The sequence below is a fragment of the Lepus europaeus genome, chromosome 13, assembly GCF_033115175.1.
Source record: "Lepus europaeus isolate LE1 chromosome 13, mLepTim1.pri, whole genome shotgun sequence".
In the NCBI taxonomy this organism is placed as follows: Eukaryota; Metazoa; Chordata; class Mammalia; order Lagomorpha; family Leporidae; genus Lepus; species Lepus europaeus.
In genome coordinates, this window is record NC_084839.1 from 66,758,698 (window position 1) to 66,783,099 (window position 24,402).

The 24,402-nt window shown below is 57.5% G+C and overlaps 1 protein-coding gene across 1 annotated transcript; it reads left to right on the plus strand.

Annotated features, from left to right (window-relative positions):
* The first annotated feature begins 2,766 nt into the window (after positions 1 to 2,766).
* On the plus strand, positions 2,767 to 23,363 carry ATP6V1B1 (ATPase H+ transporting V1 subunit B1). The gene is made up of 14 exons (XM_062208708.1): positions 2,767 to 2,884; positions 8,752 to 8,807; positions 16,900 to 16,998; positions 17,184 to 17,277; positions 17,767 to 17,844; positions 18,604 to 18,743; positions 19,496 to 19,597; positions 20,532 to 20,629; positions 21,472 to 21,595; positions 21,799 to 21,949; positions 22,044 to 22,126; positions 22,752 to 22,856; positions 22,984 to 23,113; positions 23,200 to 23,363. Exons 1-14 carry the CDS (start codon positions 2,767 to 2,769, stop codon positions 23,361 to 23,363), a joined length of 1,542 nt encoding a protein of 513 aa, XP_062064692.1.
* Positions 23,364 to 24,402: the final 1,039 nt, after the last annotated feature.

Sequence of the window (24,402 nt, forward strand, 5' to 3'; positions counted from 1 at the left end):
CCCATGCCAGCTCCTTCAACTGTGGAAGTGCTTGAGGCGGGACTCCAAGTCCCTCCAGGGGTGAAGGGTGAAGGGTGAGAGTAGGCGGCAGACAGCCCGAGGGGACATCAGAGCTAAGCCGGGGCAAGACCCGGAGGGGCTGCCGTCACAGACACTGTAGCAGGGCGCAGGACAAGGTGGCTTTTCTGCTCAGAACACTGTCATTTGACTTGTTACTCTGTGGTGGCTCAGACGGAGGGGTGGCTGCACGGCGGGGAAAAGCCTTCCTCCATTTCCTTCCTTCCCTGACTGTAGCACAACCTCACATCAGGAAGCTGAGGGCAGTCCCATGTGTGTGCACTGTCACCTGGGTAGTTTGCTGGAGCCACCCCTGCAGTCAGCCCAGAGGCCCCCCTGGGCCACCCCTGTCTGGTCACTCCCACTGTGAATGTGAGTCGTGAGACTTGGAACCAGAGCTCAGGCTGGAGAGCCAAGGTGAGCTCTCGCCTCTGTGGCCGGGAGACATGAACACAGTCTGCTCTCTCAGGAAGGCAGTCGCTGCTGCTCTGGCTTCGTGCTGTCTTCCCGGAGTCTCCCGGAATGGGGAACCCAGGCACTGTCCCTTCTGTCTGCTTGGGTGGTACCACTGGGATAGGAGAAATCCTGTCTGGGATAAGGCTCGGTGGTGACTGGGGTTGGACACATCAAAACCAGAAGCTAGGAACTCAAGCCAGGTCTCCCACAAGTGTGGCAGGAACCCAAACACTTGAGCCATTACTGCTGCCTCCTGCGGTGTGCATTAGCAGGAAGCTGGACCAGAAGTGCAGGTGCCAGAATGGGACCCAGGCACTCCAGTGTGGGATGTGGGCATCCCCGTCAGTGACTTAACTGCTGCGTGAAACACTTTCCCTCTGCACTGGAAATGTCAGGCCAGTGCTGCTGTAGGGAAGCCTGGAGGTATATATAAGGAGGTGGGACAGGGTCCTAAAATCAGGCCAGGAGAGACCAGAAGTTCTCAGTTGTGTGAGACAGAGGGTGGTCATTGTGGCACAGCAGGGTCAGCTGGAGCTAGGCATGCCCACATCCCACATCAGAGTACCTGGTTTGAGTGCCGGCTACTCCCGATGCAGCCTCCTACTGATGTGCATCCTAGGAGGCAGCAGGTGATGGCTCAAGTGCCTGGGTCCCTGCCTCCCATGTAGGAGTTCTGGATGGAGCTCCTAGCTTCAGCCTGGTCCAGCCCAGCTGCTGCAGGCATTTGGAAAGTGAACCAGTGGATGGAAGATCTCTTCTGTCTCTCCATCTCTCTCTCTATAAACCTGAGTTTCAATCAGTAAGTCTTATTTAAGACTTGTTTATTTTGAAAGTCACAGTTACAGGGAGAGAGGAAGAGACAGAGAAAGAGAGAGAGTTGTTCTTCTTCTTCTTCTTCTTCTTCTTCTTCTTCTTCTTCTTCTTCTTCTTCTTCTTTTTTGGACAGGCAGAGTTAGACAGTGAGAGAGAGAGAGACAGAGAGAAAGGTCTTCCTTTTCCGTCAGTTTACCCCCCACTGGCTGCTGTGTCTGGCGCACTGCACCGCTGATCTGAAGCCAGGAGCCAGGTGCTTCCTCTTGGTCTCCCATGCGGGTGCAGGGCCCAAGCACTTGGGCCATCCTCCACTGCACTCCCAGGCCACAGCAGAGAGCTGGACTGGAAGAGGAGCAACCAGAACAGAATCCGGTGCCCCAACTGGGACTAGACCTGGGGTGCCGGCGCCACAGGTGGAGGATTAGCCAAGTGAGCTGCGGCGCCGGCTGAGAGAGTTCTTCAACCTGCTGTTTTACTCACCAGATGGCTGCAGTGGCCAGCACTGGGCCAGGCCTAAGCCAGGAGCTTCATCCAGGTCTCCCACATGGGTGGCAGGGGCCTAACCACTTGGGCCATCCTCCATTGCTTGTTCCATGCCATTAGCAGGGAGCAGGATCAGAAATGGGGCAGTTGGGACACAAGCTGGTGCCCATGTGGGATACCGGCATCACAGGCAGCAGCTTTACCTGCTATTCCACAATACCAGCCCTGATACATCTTTTAAAAAACAGTGTGAAACTGAGAGGCTTATGGAGACCCGGGAGTGATGGCAAAGACACAAGTGCTGCTTTTGGGCTCCCAGCCTCCTGGTGGCAACAAGAGAGTTCTCTTCCAAAGGAGATCAGCTGTGTGGTGAATCCAGGGTGCTGAAGAAGCCAGGGATGGCCTCCTGTGGGAGGTGGCACAAGAAACGAGCTGCTATATGTGTTCAAAAAGATGATGGTGGGGTTATGCAGGTGAAGAAATACCCAGGAGTAGTGAGGGCAGAGAGGTGCTGGGGAGCGGGGGAGGGCAGGCGGAGGCGACACTGGGAAGGGAGCAGCCTGCCAGAGTTGAGTGTGGGCAGACCAAGGAGAGACGTGGCGAGGACCGCCGGGCTGTTAAAAGCACCCACCCAGAACTCTGCAGGAAGGAAGTGAATTCCCACTCGTTGGGTATTGGGCGTGGAGGAATAGCCAAGCACAGGGGGAGGGAAAACCAGTCTTCCACCTCTGCCCTTCTCCCTCCACACCCCCAGCCCAGCTCACGTCCCAGATCTGCACAGCCGGGGTGTGTGGAGCCAGAGCTTGGGCTTCCGTGTTTACAGCCAAGCAGGGGAGGAGTGGGCCCAGTGGGAGGGGAGCTGGGAGGGGTGGCCACAGGGCAGACTGGGCAGCTCGCTCCAGCTTCAGCTGAATCTCTCCAGCACCTCAGCCACTCGGCTCCCAGGCTCCCTGCACCATGGCCACGAAGGTAGACAGCAGGCCCGGAGGGCTCCCTGGCAGTGCCTGTGACCTGGGCACAGCCCGAGAGCATATACAGGCTGTCACCCGAAACTATATCACCCACCCTCGAATCAGTGAGTATCCCACCCCCCCAACCTGGCTGAGGCCGTGGGCAGCTGCTGAATCCCAGGCCCAGCCTCTGGTCTCCAAAAGGAGGAGGGCATATGGCCAGGGGAGATCTAAGGCTCTCAGTTGAGGGGTGGGAAGGATGTAGCCTGGAAGAGAGGCCACTTCTGCAGGTGGGGGAAGGGAGGTCCCCAGAGACGGCTGGGGAGAACCTGTCATCACCCTTATCCTGAGAGCACTCCCAGCTGCCCCTGAGAGAGGGAGGCCATGTGCACTTGTGAGGGCGTGTGTGTGTGAGGAAGGCACACTGAGCATGAGCGACTGTGTGGGATGTGGACTTGGGGTGACATGGGCGGCAGCGTGAGGCAGGAGGGCGTTCTCAGCAGGAGGAAGTAGGTGCCCCAGTGTGTGTCACATCAGCAGCCTGGTGGCGGATGTCTGTGTGCAATGGCAGGTGCTCCCGCCTTCACCTGGGGTGAGGAAATGTATCATTGTGTGTGCTTGCTTACTCGGGGCACCAGTACGTGTGTGTGTGTGTGCGCATGGGTGCAGTGGGCCTGGAGAGAAGTGCTGAGTTGTTGGGGAAGGTACCTTTGTTAAGTGTCAGAGGGAAACAGCCCTGTGTGCGGCCCCTGTGGCTGTCCTGCAGGAGTGCAACACACACAGGTGTCTGGGGCAGAGAGCCTGGCAAGGCCCCGGGCACTGAAGGGAATCCCCCAATCTCCTTGTCCAAGGTCATTCTCCCCAGCCTGGTAACTGCGGAGCCCAGCCCACTGGAGTAAACCAGCCTGGCTGGCCTCGGCTGAGCAGAGCCAGAGGCTGCTAGCAGGGCGTGTGAGGTGGGTGGGAGCAGACCTGACTCGGCGGCCCCTCCTCCATCCCTCTATAGCTGACCAATCCCAGAGGGGGCAGTGGGAGCTCAGGGCCAGCACAGAAGCAGCCGGCTGGCGGGGTGGGGTGGTGCCTGTGTGGGTACCTCCTGAGGCCTGAGCAGGTGCAGAGGGTAGAGTACATTCCAATGAAGGAGAAAGGGGGCAGCAGGGAACCCAAGGAAGCCCTATGGGCCTTGAATCTCAGAGATGGGGGAGGATGGGAGGCTCAGACTCTCCCTAGACCAACACTGGGGTCATCATGGCCCAGGACTCTGCAGTGAGCACACCCCCTTGGGTTCTGTGCTCAGACTGGGATATCTGCTCCTTGCCCAGTCTGGTACGATGACTGCCCCGCCCCTTCCCCCCACCCCCCCCACCCCCGTCTCCTGGACACAGAACTTGGGGGGAGCTAAGTGGGGGGCGGGGCCTGGACTGACTTGCTCTGCTGTCCTCCAGGAATGTGCCCTCCCAGAGACCCTGCAGGTACAACCTCACCCCACCACCTCCTCCTCCAGCAGGCCTGCCCAGGCCTGGAGCAGTGTCTGGCCAGTTCCTTCCCAGATGGCCCCTTATTTACTGTCAACACCCTTGCTGGAACCCAGGAGTGAGCGGGGGCCATGGGTGCCGTGCAAGCCCATCATGATGTTGGTTCCTGTGGCCCCACCCCTGCAAACCCAACAGCTGACCACAGCCACAGGGGCTTTGCTCCTCCTGTGGACGTATCCAGAGGCTGGCCCCTGGACACAGCCTCCATACCTCCCAGCCGGGGGGCTGGGCTCCAGGAAGGACTGCCTTGTCCCTCTCTGCCTCCCCCTGCATACCCGGGCCTCTATCCTGGGACTCTAAGTGCTCCCAGAGCCTGGGGGAGAGCTGGGATAGGGGGCAAACACCTTGAGACGCTTCCCCCTTCTCCCTTCACACCACTGAGGCATTAAGGGGACAGCAGCACAGAGGCAGAAAGGATCAGCCCAAAAGGAGGCAGGGGAGATCAAGGTGGGGTGACCCCTGGCCATGCCCAGCCTGGAGGAGGAGGGTCCTCTTCACCTCCCACGGAGCTGGGGTCTTTCCCCAAGGGCCTTGGCTCCTGGCTGGGGAGGTGGTGATGGGAAGCCTTGGGGCCATGGCAGCAGAGGAGGCTGGGCTGGGCTGGGGGGCCCAGCAGGAGCAGGGGTTAGGAAGGACAAGCTGGCCACTCAGTTGGAAGGATGGAGCCAGGTCAGATCACTCAGGGGCTTGAGTGCCAAGCCACGGACTTGGCCACCTGCCCCCAATCAGTTTCCTGAAAGAGGAGAGAGGCCCACTGAGAGTCCCAACCAACCAATTCTAAGAACTCGAGCCCCTGCCCTCCCTCCCCTAATCCCTCCAGCGGGATCAGGGAGGAGGTGCGGGACCTGCTGCCCCGGGCTTGCCCCAACCCTGGCCTCACGCATGGGCGCCTGTCTCAGCCCTCTCCCAGGACGCTGCAGGTGTGGCTGGGCCGGCGCTAATTAGTGGGCCTCCCGGGAGCCCCGCTGGGCCTTTGACAGGGCAGGCGGTGGGGAGGTGGGGGTGGGGAAGCCGCCACCAGCCTGCAGTCCAAAGTGCAACCCAAAGTGTCAGCTAGGACAATGGAGAGGGGGTGGGCAGAGCAGCTGGAGGGAGTGTGTGCAGTCCCTGCAGGCCATTGACACAGTGCCCCTCAGGTCCTCTGATCCAGCCCTCTGCCTGCAGCACTGCGCCCCCTCCTCCAGGGTCAAGGGGTGCAGCCCCGGGGCTGGCCAGTGGCCGGGGTCCCTGACGTGCCACAGTTCCCGCCCTGAATTGGGAAATCAGCCAACTTTCTGGGCCTCAGTTTGCCTCTCTGTGCAATAGACACAGGCAGGGCAGGGCTTGACTTCCAGACAAGAACACCTGCGTGGTTCTGCCACTACTTTGGCTGCGGCCGAACCATGCAGCTTCTGAGAAAAGATCAGGTCCAGTCTGACAGGGGAGGCAATCCTCATCAGAGGGGGGAGACCCTGTGCCTCAAGGGTGTCCGCCTGCTGTGGGGCTTCAGCGGGGAGGGGGGGGACAGGTGGGCTGCAGGAGTCAGTGGAGGGCAAGGCCTTGAAAGGGGCAAGCACTGCTATGGCCAGGGAGTGCAGTGGAGGATGGCCCAAGTGCTTGGGCCCTGCACCCCATGGGAGACCAGGAGAAGCACCTGGCTCCTGGCTTCGGATCAGCACGGTGCGCCGGCCACAGCGCGCTGACCGCGGTGGCCATTGGAGGGTGAACCAACAGCAAAGGAAGACCTTTCTCTCTCTCTCTCTCTCACTGTCCACTCTGCCTGTCAAAAATAAAAAAAGAAAAAAAAAAAAAGAAAGAAAGGGGCAAGCAGTCCAGAACTGAACCGACGCAGTCAGCTAACTGCATGAGCCGCACGGAAGGGGCCAGGCTGCGGGAAAGCCCCCCAGAGCTGGGCACTGAGGCTGCTGGGTGCCTGGGAGGGGCTTACGAGCAGGCTGATGCATTGCAACAGGAGACTGACAGCCCCGGGCTGGTCACCTGTGGCCTTGGCTGGGAGGCGGCACCCAGCTCCCTTGGCTGCCCCCAGAGTGGGCCAGAGAAGCTGGCCATGCAGGGGCCTGGGGCAGCAAACATATTGCGGCGGTCCCTGGTCTCCTCCAGGGCAGCCCCTCTTGTCCCGGGGGGTAATGTGCCTGGCCCCCAGCCCCCCAGTCCTCCACCCCCAGCTACAAGTGCAGGCTGTCGGGAAAAGGCTGAGAAGTGGGGGGTGCCAGCAGTGACCCAAGGAAGGAAGTGCAAAGGTGTCCCCAGGCTGTGCAGTTGGACCTGACTCCCGAGGTCTCTGGCCTCTGGCCTCTCCCCCTTCCACACACCCAGTTCCCTACCTCGCTCCAACCCCCCCCCCCCCCATCTCCTCAGTGCCCTAACCCCGGCTCAGCCTTTCTGGCCGCTCTGGGACTTTCTCTGGCTCTCCCCCGGGGCTTTCACAAAGGAGGACCTCTGCCATCCTCCTGCCCCGTCCCAGCCAGTGCCATCCCTCTGCTCCACTCACCTGCTCAACTGGTACCACATAGGCCGGTCACCCAGGGAACGTCACCAAAACACCGTGTGGGCGGGAAGGGGCTCCCATGGCATTTGGTGACTTGTTCTTGGTGGGGAGGGTGACACCCCAGCCTCAGTCCCCACCTTCCTCATTGTGTGTGTGGGGGTGTCTGGATGCCTACTGTCCCTTGAGCCAGGGGCATCTCTTCCCATCTCCTTTGCCCTGGGCTGGGCAACAGTCCAGCTTAGGCTTGTGAGCCGGGAGGCAGCGGAGGGGCACATATCGGTTCTGATGTGGAAATACGGGAAGCAGCAGAGGGGGCCAGCTAGTGGCTCCCACGGTCCCTCCAGCAAATCCTCACTGAGCGTCCCTTACGCCCGGCACTGAGGGGCAGCGGCGAACAGGGCTACCTGCTCCCTGCGGGCTGAGCCGGGGCTGAGCTCTTGGCTCTATTCTCCAACAGCACCAAGCAAACCCCTTCTCATCTGGGCTGCCCACCTCTACCCCACGTGCCTGGAGAGTTCCACTTGACCCTAAGGGATCAAAGCCAGAGTGGAAGGGGCTGAGGAGAGGGTGGAAGTGGGGACAGGGGAGAGGGCACCAGGAGAGCAGGCCTCAGGGAGCAGGAGCTGGAGGGCTGGGGCAGAAGGAGACCCTGGCACTGGCTGCAGGGACGAGCTGGCCCTTGGCCCCAGGGGGCCATCTTTAGGGTCTTGGGTCAGGGCTGGGACAGGCCTAAGTCTGAAGGGAGGACGCCTTCTCCGTGGGCATGGGGAGGAAGGAGAGGCGGTGTCCAGGCCCAGAGGCTCCGCGGGCAGCTGGAAGGCAGGGCAGTAGGGTGCTCTGCGGCTCTGGACGAAGCCCAACTAGGGCTTCCCTTCTCTCGCTTGCCTCCAGTTTCCGAATGGTCCTCGCCAAGAGCTGTGCAGGAACCGCCCTGCTCAAAGCGGAAATCAGGATGTGACGGCGCACGCGCAGACTGTGACGGGAGGGGCGGGGGCTTCGGTCTCCCTCTGGTGTGCGTGGCTCAGGGCCAGGCTCACCCAGAAGTAGCCCCAGCCGCAGACACACTATGGGGCCCTGGCCAGGCTTTTCACCCAATTGCACCCAGTTCTCCTCACTGGGAGGGTTTGGATCGCTGTCCCCGCTGAGGTCCCCCAGCCTGCGAGTGACCCAGCAACCTCACTGCTCCCTGCTCGGAGGCCATCCTGCTCTGCCAAGTTCCTACATCTCAATTGTGTCTCTAGGGCCACACAAGTGCACTGGGGAAGGGCACTGGGATCGCAGGGGCCCCGGGGCAGAACCCCAGCAAGGTTCTGATGCCGCACTGCACCCATGAGTCAGAGCCCCACCAGGGGATTAGGTGTTTGCTGATTTCCCAGTCAACCCTGCCCTGAGCTCCTTTTCCGTTGTCCAAGCACTGTGTCTCCAGATACCCCACTTCTTCCTCCTTCCTCTCCTGTCCCCACCGTGCACCCCGGGAGCCAGGAGCCTCCCTGGCGGGGCTCCCCAGGGTCTTGTGATGAGAGCCGAGGCCCTGTTCTGTTTTTCTGCAACCCTCCTACACACACACACACACACACACAATCAGTACGGGGTGAGCGGAGGGAAGTGTGGCCCCGGGGAGGGGCCGCAGCTGGGGATCAGAAGCCTTTGGAAAATGTTTGGAGTTGGGGGTGGAGGCCAAGGGGGAAGCAGCCCTGGGGATGAGAAAGACCCCTGCAGGGCCGGGAAGGACTGCAGAGGCCTCTGCCCTCCCCCAGCCTTCTGCAGGTGTCCAAGGCAGCGGGGGCCCCGCGGGCAGGGGCATGACCCTTACAGCAATGGTGGCTGGCCCTGTCACAGCTAATGACCCTGATGGCCCAGACTGGGAGGAGGGGGTGGCTGCAGAGAGGGAGGGAAAGCAGAGGATGCCTCTGTGTGTTTCGGGGGTGTCTGGGTGTCAGATCCTCACCCACCCACTGCCCCTCCCCAGCCTACAGGACGGTGTGCAGCGTCAATGGGCCCCTGGTGGTGCTGGACCAGGTCAAGGTAAGGCTCTGCTGCCTCTTCCTGCTCCAAGGCTAATCCCAGCCCCCTCCCCCTCCAAGGATTTCCTCTAAATTGCCCTTCCCCTAATTGGGGGTGGGCTGTGCCGTTCTGACCCCCAGCCCCCCACTCCCACCTTCTCCCTGAGCTGTTTCCTTCCCGCTTTCTCATGGGGGCCCTGAAGACAACAGTGAGACCCCTCTCTGGGCCTTGGGCTTGTACCACTAAGCAGCTGGCAGATCCACATCGGGCCCCAGTGCGCCCCCGCTTCCCCACCTGCAACCCTCACGGGGTCTTCTTTTAAAGCGGAAATGTGGGAGGCAGCTGGTGCGTCCCAGCAGAGGTTTCTTGGGGGGTGATGGTCTGCAGAGCTGTGGGGTGTCAGGAGCGGGGGCGGGGGTGTATGTGTGGGCAGGGGAGGAGCTGGGCAGATGCTGATGCGTTTCAGCTGGGGCCGGGATTGCCGAGTCAGAGAGTCCTGGGACGGTCACTCCTCAGTCCTCCCCCCACCAAGCGCTTCCAGCCCCCAGCGGCCTCTCCACCTGCCCCGAACCTCATTCTGCTGGTGCCAGCTCTCTGCCACACTGTCAATGACCGTGGCCTGTGGGCCCCCAGCCTGGGACCCTCCCTCCGCTCTCCACCCTGCTGCTGTTCCAACCCCCACTGCTCCATCCCCTGCTTCAAATTCTCTTAGAGCTGCCCACGGCCTCCCTCTGACTCAGCCCCAAGGCTGAGAGCTCACCAGGCTGCCTCGCCCTCTCCTCCCTCTTGGCAGAAGCTCCTGGCCCCCCTGGGGGGGGGGGTTGCGCAGGTTTAGTTCATCCTTAGCTCTGGGAGCTCAGTGCAGCCCTTTCATAGCACACCCAGGCTATAGCAGGTGCTCAATACGGATTTGTCCGAAGGAAGGCTGAGTCAATGAGTGGGCTGAATGTGATTGCGTGGTGGGATCAGGACCCCAAGCTGGGCTCCGGGAGGCCCTTGGCTAGACTCAGTCCAGGTTCTGGTCTTCCCCAGTATAGGGATGCAACCAGGAGGTAGAGACAGGAGTGAGCAGAAAAGCAGGAGTTATTACATTGCTGGACGTCAGTGCGGGGAACCCCTTGAGGGAGATTTGCCCCGCCCAGGCTGCAGTTGCCTATTATAGGATAAGGAGCAGGGACTGGGGCGGGGCCTGATTGGAGATTCAAAGGAGGCAGTTTGGGGTGGGCTGCAGCACACACACGTGGTATCATGGTGCCTGGTGCACGACTGGAGCGTGGTGGGCAGTGAGTGTGCAGGCAGCTGAGGGGGTTTGGGTGGCGGCTGAGACTCAGGTGTGGGCAGTCCTCAGCTCCTCACTGCTCCCCAGCTCCCTGCCCACCTGCATCCAATGAATGAAGGTCACCATGACTACATATGGACCTCTCCAAACCGAGCCACCCCCTACTGTGCACCGCAGAACAGTCGCCAGGCCAGTGGCGACCTCGTCCTGTAAGGCCATCCCAGCCAGGGAGGTCCAAGCTGGCTGAGTGTGCACGACGTGGTGTTCCCGCAATGATGACGCAGCGCACGGAACCCGTGTCCGTGGTTAAGCAATGCAAGACTGAATGTTACAGAATTCAGCCACACTTGTGGTTAGAAAACAAATCCCAGGTTCACCGGACCCAGCTGCCTGACACCTTCATGTGGCTCAGTACTTGGGTGTGTCGGGGAGTCGGATGACTCGGGCCTCTTGAGCTCCATCCCACTGTGGGGTGGGGCTTGTGAGCACGATTCTGTGCCCTAGTCTCAGAGTGTCAGATCCTGTCCTTTGTGTTTCTAAGGAGTTCTCAGGTAGTGTAGATACTGTTGAGACAGGATTGACAGGGAGCTGGGACACAGCTCAGAGATGGTCTGATGCCCCCCCACACACACACACAGAGAAGTTGGAAAACCATTTATGTAGGACTGCAAATCCCAGTTTCTCATCTACTAAATGATACAGGGTTGTGAGCATCAAACCAGGTAACAGCCAGCACTACCTCTGCTCGGAATGTAGCCGTGCTAATAAGCCTGATTAAACACGTGTGCCATCCCCGCCCCTCACCTCAGCCATCATCCTCTGCTGTACCTGTCGGCCTGTATAGGACCCAGTATGGGAAGGCTGGTCAGTACCTGCACAGGTGTCCGTTCCCTCAACTGAAACACCTGGTGGACCAGGAATCCAGAACCAGGTCCAGCGCTACACTTCTAGGACTACTGGATGCACCTGAAACTCTGGCAGAGCAAGCCAACAGGGTGGTGGGGACACCCAGGGCACCTGGGCTCGCCGAGGGAGGGAAGGACTTGGTACTGTAGTCTCATAAGTCCAGAAGAAGACGACGGCATCCCTTGAACGCGCTCCACCGTCACACACCCTCTTCCTCTTTCAGACTCTTCCACAACTCTGTCTCTACAGCGCCACCTCCTGCCCACACTGAGTCACTCAGGCAATTACTCTGCTTTCATCCTCAAAGAGAAAAACATTCTGGGAAGAATCCTGTGTGATCAGAGGTTCTTAGCCCAGGGAACAAGGCCCTTTAAATTGTACGCAAACATGTGCCTGTGTATTTTTCTGGGGAGAGTTTCCACGATCTCATCTGACTTTTCCAGAGTCTGTGACACAGATAAGGTTAAATCTCTGACCCACAGAGCACAGAACTAACTCTCTGAGATCACAAACGCCTACACCTCCAGGCCTGATCTCCCCAAAGCACACGCGTCCTCGTGCGCCTTCACGCACTCCCTCGAAAGCTCACACACTGGCACATACCCGCTCTCAACCCCCCACGCAAACACTGCAAGCAATAGGAGGACTCACGGGAGCAGCGGTCTGTGTTTCTAACAAGTGCCCAGGTGGTGCCGACGCGGCTGGTCTGGGACCTCTGCTCAGGAGGAGCTTCCAGCTCCCATCTCCCCTGATCTGCGTCGGCCCTCATTTGAGACTGGCATAAGCACTTGCCTTACCCGTTAGTCTTGATCCCACATGTCTATGGCTGCTTCAACAGCACCTGAAGACAATTGGCAAAGAGCAATTCTCACGCCGCCTTGGGCGTGGTCGGCTGAGAGGCCGTGTTGGTGAGCACTTGTCTAGGATTTCCCAGGTCCTCCCCCAGGCTTGCCCCCCCTGGCTTGTTGGGAACACAGCTGAATCTCGGGGTGGGGATGGGGGGGGGCTGTATGGAATCATCCCCACTCCCAGCAATCCTCTTAGTAGCCAACAGCGAGGCTGAAGGAGCCGGTTTGCTCAGTGTGTGGCTGTAGACAGCAGGGGAGCAGGGCGCCTTGGAGCGTGAGCTCCCTCACTGTTGCACCCTGGAACCCTCCTGGTTTTTCTTGGGCCAAGCGCCTGATTTCTTTGGGGTACACTCTAGCTAGTAATTTTCCCGCTAACGCTAGCAGTCCACTAGCACCCGCAGAAAGGTGACAAACGATGAGACTGCGCGTGGAGACGGGGACCACAGGGAGTGGAGAAGGCACCAGGGCTCACGGAACTCAGGTCCCAGGCACTCGGGATCCTTGCTCGCGGGCGCCCTCTCGTGGTCCAGAGCCCGGGTCGGCTGGGCATTAGCAGCACCTGCGACCTCGGAGCTTTCCTCTTGGGGCCGCCTCAGGTTGGGGCCCCCACTCCGTGAAGCCTGGGAGAGCATTAGGATCCGCTTTCTGACGTCCTTTTCACAGGACAGGGAGGGGCCCCAAACCAGAGCTTCCTTCAGTGACTGCCAGAGCTACAACCCTTGGCGCCTCCAACGCAACCCAAGCAGGGGTGCCCTGAGGGACTGGTCCCTCTCCTGGCCACAGTGTTTGAGGAATCCAGCCATCTGCCCTCCCTGAAGGGCACTCGTCTGTGGCCTGCAGAGGGTATACAGATAGTAACGAAGGCCAGCTGCCCTGGAGTTTTATTCCATTTTAATTACAAAGCAATATACACGCTGCTTATGGTGAAGCGAAGACAAGACACAGAGTGGCCTGGCTGCCCCTGCCTGCTTCTCTCCCAGCAGCCCGAGATAAGGAGGGCCTGCTCCCACACAGGAGGACACACGCTCAGAGCCTGGCAGGGGTGCTGGCCTTTAGTACCAAGGATGCCCTGGGCGGCCGCAGAGCCACACGGCACTCACGACTCCTGGCAGCCTGCAGCCTGCGTGGACTGTGACTCATTCAGCAGCCCCACCCTTGCCAGTGGCTATGCCTATCACACACCCTGCAGGTAGATCCATCCCTCTTATGCGGATAGAACGCCGGAAGTGGGATTGCTGGTTCTGAGAATTTTTGTTGATAAGTGGATATTGTCAGCTTGGGGAACAGTGATAATTCCTCCTCCCACCCACCACGTACACAAGCATTGGGAACCACTCCACTGCCCAGCACCCTTGGCCGCCCTGCCTTTCCTGTGATGTTGCTTATCCAGCAGATAAAGGCTGGTACTGTGCGGCTGTTACCGCAGCCCCCTGGGGATGAGGGAAGCGAGTGTCTAGCTCTGCGTCAGCATGAACTCTTCCTCCACGTGGAGTTGTGCATCCTCTCGCGGGCAAGCTCTTGGTTTACCTGTTGCCTGCTGTCTTCTTTTGTTGGTGTCTCTGCCACACATACATTTCAAATGTTTACATAACCAAATATCCCTATATTTTGTGCTGAATGTCTTACACTGCTTTAAGGGCCTCTCTCATCAGACTTATGCCTAACTGAGCTATTGAGGAAGAGAGCTCATCCAGTATTTAAAAAAAAAAAAAAAGTCTTGGCTTTCTGTTTAAATTTGCACAGGCCTCGAATGTTTTTGTTGTTGTTGTTGTTGTTGTTGTTTTGTTTTTTTTTGCTTATAATATGTGAGTGCCTTCTCACTAGATACCCAGTCATGTCATGGCATTTGTTCAACCATCCTTTTCCTGCCTGTGAACTGGTATGCCACATTTGTTTCATAATGAACTTGTCAAATCTGAGTTCTGTTTCTGGATTCTCTAGTCTGTCCCACAGACCCAAGTGTCTGCCATATAGCTGTATAACACGTTTCTCGTGTACATGGACAAACTCCCCACTATTCTGAATGACACTGTCAAACAATGGCAAATTCTCTAATGTTGATGGCAGTAGCCTTGCACTTGTGTAATGAATCCCACTTGGTCACACTTGTTCATCCACATAACACACTGCTTGATCAGACTAATAGTTTATCTAGAATTTCTGTGTCTATATTAATGAGAGAAGTTGGTGTGAATTCTTTCCAGTACTGTGTCCACTGGAATGGGTGCCTGGAGAGCTTTCCACCTGACAGTTTGTTTCCTCATAACGTTTATTCTTCAAGTTTTCTGTTCCTACTATTTTGGATACTTTCTCCAGTGCAGTGCTAAATCGAATAAGAGCAGGTGTTGTTTTGCTCCCAATTTTAAAGGGAATACTTTATGCATCATATTATCGAAGATACTATTTTCTGTAGGGTTTTTTTTTTTGAGAATACTCTTTTTAGGGTTAAGAAATTTCCATTTTATTCCCTGTTTTCAAAGAATAATTTTATTCTTTGCTTTTAATCACATGTAATTGAGAAAAAAATTTCCCCCAACTTTTTGAGATGATCATAGTTTGCTTTCTTTTTTAACCCATTAAAAGGGTGAATTACATTATAATTTCTAATTTTAGATTAACCTCACATTCCTGGGATAATTCCAACGTGGTCATATTTATTTTCCATTTGTGCGTGTGCGTGTTTTTGTTTTTTCTGGTCTTTATTTTTCCAGTTTTTGACTCTATCTTTTTTGTACACTGCTGTATCTGTTTTGCTACTATTTTGCTTAGGATTTTTGCATCCATATTCAGGAGTGAGATCACCTACAATTTTCCCATAATTATTTTCTTTCCATATCAAGGTTATGCTTTCCTCATAAGTTAAATACAGAACCTTTTTTTTTTTCAGGCTTTTGAAAAGTTTAAGTAAGTTTCAAAATATTTCTTCCTTGATTTGTTAGAATTCACAGCTAGAACTAGTGGGAACCGGTGTTTTCTTCATGAGAAGCCTGTAAACTATTTGCTCAGTATCTTAAAGACTATAGGATTAGGCTGGCTTCCTACTTCATTTTTAGTTGGTTTTGGTTTAAATTATATTTTTTAGGACTTCACTCATTTCATTTCAGTTGTCAAATATGTTGCATTAAGTTTTTATCTTCAGCATGTCTATTTGTGACTTTTTATTCTAACATTTATTTATGCCTTTTCTTTTTTCTTAATATTGCTTATTTATTTTATGAGGCTTTTCAAAGAACCAATATATCTTTGTTGATCTTCTTTATTATGGATTTGTTTTCTGCTGTAACAATGTCTTCTCTCATTTCTTCCACTTCTTTGAGGCTTTAATGTTATTTTTTTCTGACTTCTCAGTTTGCATGCTTTTAAGCTTCTTCAACCTTTTCAAAGTTTTAACTGTATCACATGTATGTTAAAATATAATTCCTGCGTGACTTCTCATGCTGATCATAAGTTCTATGCACAGAATGCTTTTATTTCCCAATGTGTGCAGTTTTCTTAAACACTTTTTGTTAATGATTTGGCTCAAACAGAAGTGGAATAGCCAGGACATGGACTGGCGCTCGAATATGGGATGCTGGCCTGGCAAGCGGTGGCTTTACCCGCTGTGCCGCAATGCTGGCCCCGGGCTTTCTGGCTATGGCCATCCTAGTAGGCGTGAAGTGGTATTGCCTTGTGTTTTTTTGTTTTGTTTTGTTTATTTGTTTGTTTTTAAGATTTATGTTTTACTTGAGAGGCAGAGTTACAGAGAGAGAGAGAGAGGAAGAGAGGGAGAGGGAGTTCTTCCTTGCATTAGTTCACTACCCAAATGACTGCAACAGCTGGAGCTGGGCAGATCTGAAGCCAGGAGCCAGGAGCCAGGAGCTTCATCTGGGTCTCGCACACAGGTGCAGGGGCCAAGGACTTGGGCCATCTTCCACTGCTTTCCCAGGCCACAGCAGAGAGCAGGATCGGAAGTGGAGCAGCCGGGACTTGAATCAGTGCCCATATGGGATGTCAGCACCCCAGGCGGAAACTTAGCCCACTGTGCCACAGCGCAGGCCCTGCCTTGTGGTTTCGATTTGCATTTCTCTAATGACTGATGATACTGGGTGCTTATTGGCCATTTGTGTATCTTCTTTAGAGAATGTCTACTCACATCCTTTGGAGTTCTTTATGCTTTCTGGATGTTAGACTTTCTTTCTTGTTCCTGAAGTGCTGCACGTGACTGAATCCCTGTTCATGATTAGGAACACTGCTGTGGGTACATGGGGGCGCCTCCTGGTGCCTGAGCATGGAAAGCACTTAGCCGGGGTGTCCTCAGGGCAGGCACTGCGGTGCCTTCCAGGGGACCAGGACAGCAATGGTACTCATTCCCTTGAGCTTTTACAGGGTGCTGTGCACCATGCTGGCGGATTTATAGAAATTATCTCATACCCTGCCCATGGCAGCCCTGTGAATTAGGTATTATCATTATTATCCCATTTTAAAGATTAGCAGACTAGGGGCCGGCGCTGTGGCATAATGGGTTAAGTCACCTCCTGCAGGGCTAGTATCCTACATGGGCTCCAGTTCAAGTCCCTGCTGCTCCATTTCCGATACAAATCTCTGCTAATGCACCTGGGAAAGCAGTAGAAGATGGCCCAAGTGCTTGGGCCCCTGCACCCATGTGGGAGACCCTGAAGAAGCTCCTGGCTTCAATCTGTCCTAACCCCTGCCATTGCAGCCATTCGGAGAGTGAACCTCTGTCTCTCTGTAACTCTGCCTTTCAAATAAAATAAGTCTTAAAAAAAAACAAAAAAACTAAGGCTCAGTTAATGCATTAAGTCGTGGAGCTGCTTACGTCACTAGGCAGCGCCCACAAGGCCACACAGCTGTTAGGACTCAGGGCTTCCATTCTCTCCTGGTCTTCCACTCCAGTGTCAGTGCTCCTAACCACCCACAGACTGCCTCCCAAACAGAAGTCCCCAGCCCAGCCCCTTGGGCTCGTCTCCAGGATGTCCCTGGGCACAGAGCGGCTTGCAGCAGATCCAGGAGGGAGGGGGACATGGCCGAGGCTTGGCCTCTGGCCTCACTGTCGCCCTGGGCCGCTCTCCCTGCCTGCCAGTTTGCCCAGTATGCTGAGATCGTCAACTTCACCCTCCCCGATGGGACTCGAAGGAGCGGGCAAGTGCTCGAAGTGGCTGGGACCAAGGCCATCGTGCAGGTAAGTGGGGGCAAGGATGTGCTGGCTGGGAGAGGACATGGAGGCAGCCAAGTCCTACCTCCGAGCTCTGAGGACAGGAAGCGTGCTGTTCCCTCCCCTAGGAGCACCTCACCCTAGGAGCGGGGCACACGGGAGCGCCTGAACAAGAGAGCTGCCCCGAGCGTGATCGCCTCTTGTCCCCGCAGGTGTTTGAAGGCACCTCTGGCATCGATGCCCAGAAGACCTCGTGCGAGTTCACAGGGGACATCCTGCGCATGCCAGTGTCGGAGGACATGCTGGGTGAGGCCGGGCGAGGCCCGGGGCGCCCCAGCCGGTGTCTCCGGCCACCGTGTGGGCCTTGCCTGGCTCCCTGCTCGTCTGCCCTGTGAGCCCTGATGTCGGGAGACTGCCTTCTCTCTGGGATCCTGGACCCCTGCTCTGTCCCTAACTTAGAGCCGGGGCTCCATGACTGAGGGAGGCAGCCTCAGTGAGCTAGAGCCCCAGTAGGAAGCCACCAGTTTGGGGTCAGGTGAAGAACGCTGCTCGGCCCTGCACACCCCTCATCTCTGCCGTGGCCCGGCCCTGCCCTCTCCCTTTCCCGCCCCAGGATCCCCACGTTAGTCAGTGCCCTGGGCCAAGGCCAGGCCTGTAAGGTCTTCTGGGGAGGCAGGATGACTCCCAGGGGGCTGGCCATGGCAGCCATAGTGTTGGGTACCCAGCAGGTGAGCGGCGGCAAGGGCCACAGGGCCAGCCTGGAGCGTCCCCTGATAGTTCTCATCCCCCCTTCAGGTCGGATTTTCAATGGCTCTGGCAAGCCCATTGACAGGGGGCCAGTGGTCATGGCCGAGGACTTTCTAGATATCAATGGTGAGTGACCAGAGGCTGTGGACGACTCCCAGGACCCAGTCCCCTATCTCCTTCCCCACCCACACTGTGCTGCCCTTGGGAGCCCTGTCCAGGAACAGGCTAGAGTGACTGCCCAGGGGTCCTCCAGTGGCCACATAGACTCACAGGCAGGTCAGGTGCCTGTTGGGCCTCTCTGCAAAGCTGCCACCAAATTTGAATACCGCCATTGGCACTGGTTGCGCCACCCTTGTAAATGCCCCCTGCCTTGCACGGCATCTGTGCGCGGCCCAAGGCCATCTCTCTCCTGCCTTTGAGTGTTCCCCGCCCTGGCCCCACGAGCTGGACTGGGGTTGCATGCCGCAGACACCGCTGTGCCCCTCCCCCGCTCCCCCAAACTCCCTCCCACATTCTCCCACCCAGGCCAGTCTTCCTGAGGACAGAGAGGTGCAGCACATACGCCGGCTCAGGCAGGTCCTGGGCCCCACACGAACACCCGTGGGAGGGCCTGCCCTGGTCACAGCGAGCCTTGGCCTGACTGCCCGCCTTCCTGCCCCTTCCACTAGGGCAGCGCTGTCCGACGCAGCACAGGCCTGTGGCTGTTTAAAGGTAGTCAAATTCCAGCGAAAGGAAAATTGCACTTCAAAACCACATCTCCCGTGCTCAGTAGCCAGAACACATTTCCATCATCGCAGAAAGTCGTGCTAACCCGAGCTGCTCTGGAGTCTGGGCCAGAGGTGGGGAGGGCAGGGATGGGCTTGAACCCACCCCCTCTGCCCCCAGGCCAGCCCATCAACCCCCATGACCGCATCTACCCCGAGGAGATGATCCAGACTGGCATCTCTCCCATCGATGTCATGAACAGCATCGCCCGGGGCCAGAAGATCCCCATCTTCTCAGCAGCTGGGCTCCCCCACAACGAGGTGAGCGACAGGGATGTGCGGGGGCCAGGTTGTGCTGGGCCAACGCGGAGGGCGCCTGTGCCAAGCAGGCAGGGGCTGGCCCAGCGGGGCTCACCGCCATGCAGACTGGCTGTGGTCCCAGGCCGTATAAGGCCTCCTCCATGTCCAAGCACTGCACCTGAATAGCTTTTCAAGCTGCTGCGAGCCAGTAGGGTGTTTACGGGCTCACAGGAGCCCCTGGGGGCCCCAGCATTCCAAATCCCACTCAGCAGCATCTAGGCCCTGGTCCCGTGTTGGTCCTTGCTGACCACACCTGTCCATGCCCTGCCAAGAAGGAACGGTCTGGGTCCTCAGAGCAGCTGGTGTGACAACGGTTCTGGGTGTTCTTCCCGACTACTCGTGGATGACCTCAGCTCTCCCTCAAAATGGCCTGAGTGGTCAGAGGCCAGGAGGGTCCCCACTCTTCCCTGCCCCCAGCCACACACACACGTCCTGGTTTGGTGCCAGGTGGGAAACACTGTGCCCAAGTGACCCGCAGGTGACTGTGCAGAGGCGAAGGGGCTCTCTGAAGGCTCAGCTGCCCTGGACCACGCTCTGCCCTGAGCACAGACAGGGAACTGCGCTCCCAGCCACAAAGGACTGGAGCAGTTGGGGCCTCACCTCTCTGCCTGGGCTCCCTGGCAGGGACACTGGTGGCCATGGTTCCATCACACCCTCAGTGCTGTCACAGGCAGGCACTGGGCTCTGGTTCTGACCTCCCCTTCCCAACCCAGATTGCTGCCCAGATCTGCCGCCAGGCGGGACTGGTGAAGAAGTCCAAGGCCGTGCTGGATTACCATGACGACAACTTCGCCATCGTCTTTGCGGCCATGGGGGTAAGGAGGGAAGGGCCAGTCGGCCAGTTCTGGGAGCTGTGAGAAGGCAGCCCTGCCTCCCCTGGCCGCTGACAGTCTGATCCAATGGGGGAGGCAACAAGCCTTCTCTTTTTTAAAATGTATTTATTTTATTTATTTGAACGATTCTCTATTCTATTCTATTCTATTTATTTGAAAGAGTTACAGAGATGAGAGGAGTGTACAGAGAGAGAGAGAGAGAGAGAGAGAGAGAGCGCTTCTATCTACTGGTTCACTTGTCAAATGGCCACAATGGCTGGGGCTGGGCCAGGCCAAAGCCAGGAGCCAGGAGCTTCTTCCAGGTCTCCCATGTGGGTGCAGGGGCCCAAACACTTGGGCCATCTTCTACTGCTTTCCCAGATGCATTAGCAGAGAGCTGGGGGGAAGTAGAGCAGCTAGGAATTGAACCAGCGCCCACGGGATGCTGGCATTGCAGGCAGCAGATTAATCTGTGAGGCCACAGCACCAGCCCCCACAAGCCTTGTTAAGAAGCCATCAGAGTCTAGGCTTATCGGGTGGGATGGGCCTCAGGGTGGGCCTGAGGGGGTGAGGTGCGCTCAGTGACCAGGACAGTATGTCTTCTGACATTGATGTCCCTATTGAGGGTGTCCCAAAGGCAGGCCCAGGGCGGCCTGGAGGAGGCGCAGCCAGGGAGCTTGGGGAGGCAAAAAGACTTCAGGAAGAGGGTGCTGGAGGGCCCAAGTGTGGGGGAAGGTGGGCAGCTCAGCAGCTGACCTGAGGCATCTGAACCTCTCTGGGGTCTGTTGAGGCCCTCTCGTGCCTTAGGGGCACCCCAGGGACGACAGAGTGCCTGCTAACCAGGCAGGGCACAAGGCTTTCCTGAGAGTGGAGAGTGGCCAAGGCTGCCCTTGGGCCCAGGACCCCACCCGCAGTCCTCCCTGCTGTGTGTGTCCAGGTGAACATGGAAACAGCTAGGTTCTTCAAGTCGGACTTCGAGCAGAACGGAACCATGGGGAATGTGTGTCTCTTCCTGAACTTGGCCAATGATCCCACGTGAGCCCTCCCCTGATGCCCACACTGCTCTCAGGCAGCAGGCCCCGCTCCCCCCATGACCCACAGACCAGGGCATCCCAGAAGGACAGTCACAGGCCAGGGCTGGGGAACCCAGGGATGGGAAGGGCCAGGCTAGCCCACGAGAGACCGTGGTCAGGACCGTGACCCTGCGTGCCACGGGCAGCCCCTCTACCATTCCCACAACCCGCCCTGGCCACCATCCCAATTCAGGGCTCCTCATTTCTGTCGCTTCCACAGGGTCCCCACTGAAGACCCTGGTTATTTAGAGAAACTGCCTCTTCATAGGTTTAGAAACTGGGACTTTCAAGCTGGGGGTCAGATAGAAGAAAAAAAATTCTAATAAACTCTCCTGGGTATCCAGGATACTCCAAACACCAGCAGAACTCTAGAGGCCCTGATGACATCACCATGAGACAAATGCCCAGGTTCAGAGCCAGGCCCGGGATACTGGGAGCCATGGGACAAGAATTTAAGGGGGCTGTCACGTTGGCACTAAGCAGGCTCGGGAGCAGCGAGAGGGACAGGGAGCGCCCAGACAATCCTGAGGACACGTGAGGGTACCTGAGCTGGTCTGAGCCCTGGCCCTCTCCCACCCAGCCCCCTTCCTAGCTCGGGCTTAGGTGAAGGGTTATCTGGCTCTGCTGGAGAGTGCCTGCCCCAGGAACCCTGGCCCTGCCCTGGGGGCTTCAGGCTGGGACTCCATTCCCCTGCCACTATGCACAAGCAAGCTCCCAGCTCACCTGACACTCAGCCACTCAGCCCTGGGGCACAGACCTGGCCTTTGCGCTCTCTGAACGCCAGCCGGCCATGCCCACCTCCAGGATCGAGCGGATCATCACCCCACGCCTGGCACTGACCACTGCAGAATTCCTGGCCTACCAGTGCGAGAAGCATGTGCTGGTCATCCTGACCGACATGAGTTCCTACGCGGAGGCCTTGCGAGAGGTGAGCTGCCTAGCAAGGGGTGCTGGGGTCAGCCCTGCTTCTCCAGGGGCTCACCTGCAAAGAGAGGGGAGCCCCCATCACCACAGGCCTGCCCAGTTATCGGAGCTGCGGTGGGCAGCTACGCCCTTGGTCACTGCCCCTCCACTTCTCACCCTCCCTCCATTCAGCCTCTGGCCCCCTTTCTCATTGCACCACTGTTGCAGGTCTCAGCAGCCAGGGAGGAAGTGCCTGGGCGCCGAGGCTTCCCGGGATACATGTACACGGACCTGGCCACCATCTACGAGCGGGCAGGCCGCGTGGAGGGCCGGGGCGGGTCCATCACGCAGATCCCCATCCTCACCATGCCCAATGATGGTAGCCTCCCATCAGCTGTAACTCCAAGGGTGGTGGTAGCAGAGCCCAGGAGGGGCCTGGGTGGGTGGAGCCTGAGGCCAGCGTTCCCTTGTAGATATCACCCACCCCATTCCGGACCTGACCGGCTTCATCACAGAGGGACAGATCTATGTGGACAGACAGCTTCATAACCGACAGGTAGGGCTCCCTCCCCAGCCACTTCCTGCTCCCAACCCCCAGGGACTGTGAAGAACTGTGTCCCACCACATGAATTAGGAGGGAATCCCCCAGGTAAACCCTAGGGCTCCTGTTATGCAGGGTGGCAATAATGATGCCTTGGCACAGGTGCATGAGGGAGCATTAAATTGGCCGGCAGATGGTAAACTAAATAAACACTGCTTCTTGGCCTTGGCAAGCAGATTGCGAATAATGTGCCAAAGGGTTGGAAAATGGGCCAGCCCCGTCCGTAGTTAAAGGCTACCCCCCTGAGGACTCTTCCCTGTTGGCTCAGCGGGTTCGTTCTTTGTGGCCATTAACTATTTATTAAGGTGCAACCTGGTTTTTGTCCAAATACTCCCAAGTTGTGAAACAGCGAGCCACTCAGTAATTAATGCCGCGGCCTCCATCGTCCTGGGTAGCCCACCATGGCTGCAGACGCCTGCACACCCGGGCGCCTGCAGGAGACCAAGACGTGCCGCACAGCCTCTCTGAGGGATGACGGAGGACAAGTCCCCCAGGGGAGGCACGGGAAGGGGATGCGGCAGGGTGGACGGGGAGGGTCAGCCTGCGCCCAGCCGTCGGCCCCTGCCTTGTGCTCCCCCAGATCTACCCCCCCATCAACGTGCTCCCTTCTCTGTCGCGGCTGATGAAGTCCGCCATCGGCGAGGGCATGACGAGGAAGGACCACGGCGACGTCTCCAACCAGCTGGTAAGGAGGACAGGGCCCCGGGGAAACTGCCCGCCACTCGGGTGTCGGGAGCTGCGGGAGTGAGCCCGGTCCGCCCCGAGGGCGGGCTCTTCCCCCGGCCGCGGTGACACGTCCGCCCCGGCCGCAGTACGCCTGCTACGCCATCGGCAAGGACGTGCAGGCCATGAAGGCCGTGGTGGGCGAGGAGGCGCTCACCTCGGAGGACCTGCTCTACCTGGAATTCCTGCACAAGTTCGAGAAGAACTTCATCAACCAGGGTGAGGCGGCGCTAGCGGCGGCGGGGCAGCGAGCACTTCCTCTCCTCCGTCCACCCGCGAGGCTCACGTCGCTGCTCTGTCTCCAGGTGCCTACGAGAACCGCTCGGTGTTCGAGTCGCTGGACCTGGGCTGGAAGCTGCTGCGCATCTTCCCCAAGGAGATGCTGAAGCGCGTCCCGCAGGCCGTGATCGATGAGTTCTACGCCCGCGAGGGGGCGCCGCAGGACCTCGGGTCCGACACCGCGCTCTAGCCCCGCGCGCCCCGCGGCAGCCTTGGCCCGGAACCGAGGCTTCGGCGCCCATTCCTCTCCCTTGCTCCAGGCGCTCAGAAGGACACGCCCCACGCCTGGCTCAGACAGAAGCGTCTGAATTTTCACTTAAAGACCCCCAAATAAGACGTGACCGAGAGGAATTTATCTCAGGTGCAAGTAAGATTGGCAAAAATTTGATCATTGTTACTACTGCCAGGTGATGGTTACATGGAGTTCATTAAACTAGTCTCTTAAAAAAAAAAAAAACTCATTAGTGCCTTAATAGGTGACTACGGGATCTTTCTTGGGGTGGATATTTACCTTTGTTAAGAAATACCTTGGCCGGCGCCGCGGCTCAACAGGCTAATCCTCCGCCTTGCGGCGCCGGCACACCGGGTTCTAGTCCCGGTCGGGGCACCGATCCTGTCCCGGTTGCCCCTCTTCCAGGCCAGCTCTCTGCTGTGGCCAGGGAGTGCAGTGGAGGATGGCCCAAGTGCTTGGGCCCTGCACCCCATGGGAGACCAGGAGGAGCACCTGGCTCCTGCCATCGGATCAGCGCGGTGCGCCGGCCGCAGCGCGCTACCGCGGCGGCCATTAGAGGGTGAACCAACGGCAAAGGAAGACCTTTCTCTCTGTCTCTCTCTCTCTCTCTCACTGTCCACTCTGCCTGTCAAAAAAAATAAAAAAATAAAAATAAAAAAAAAAAAAGAAAAGAAATACCTTGATGAATTTCTTGGGTGGAGCTTGAGCTCAGGAGCCACGGAAGAGACACCCAGAGCCCCCACGCTGTATGTTCCACTCAGAACAGCTCTGCCTGCATGACCCCGGGAGGACCTGCTGCAGACAGGAAGGGGGCCTTAGGAACAGCGAGACCCAAGGGGGTGGGGTGCACAGGGCTGAGGAAGGACCGCGAGTTAGGAAATGGGGGAGGAGCATCCTAAAACTGGGAGCTTCTTCCGGGTCTCCCACGTGGGTGCAGGGACCCAAGCACTTGGGCCATCTTCCGCTGCTTTCCCGGGCCATAGCAGAGAGCTGGGTG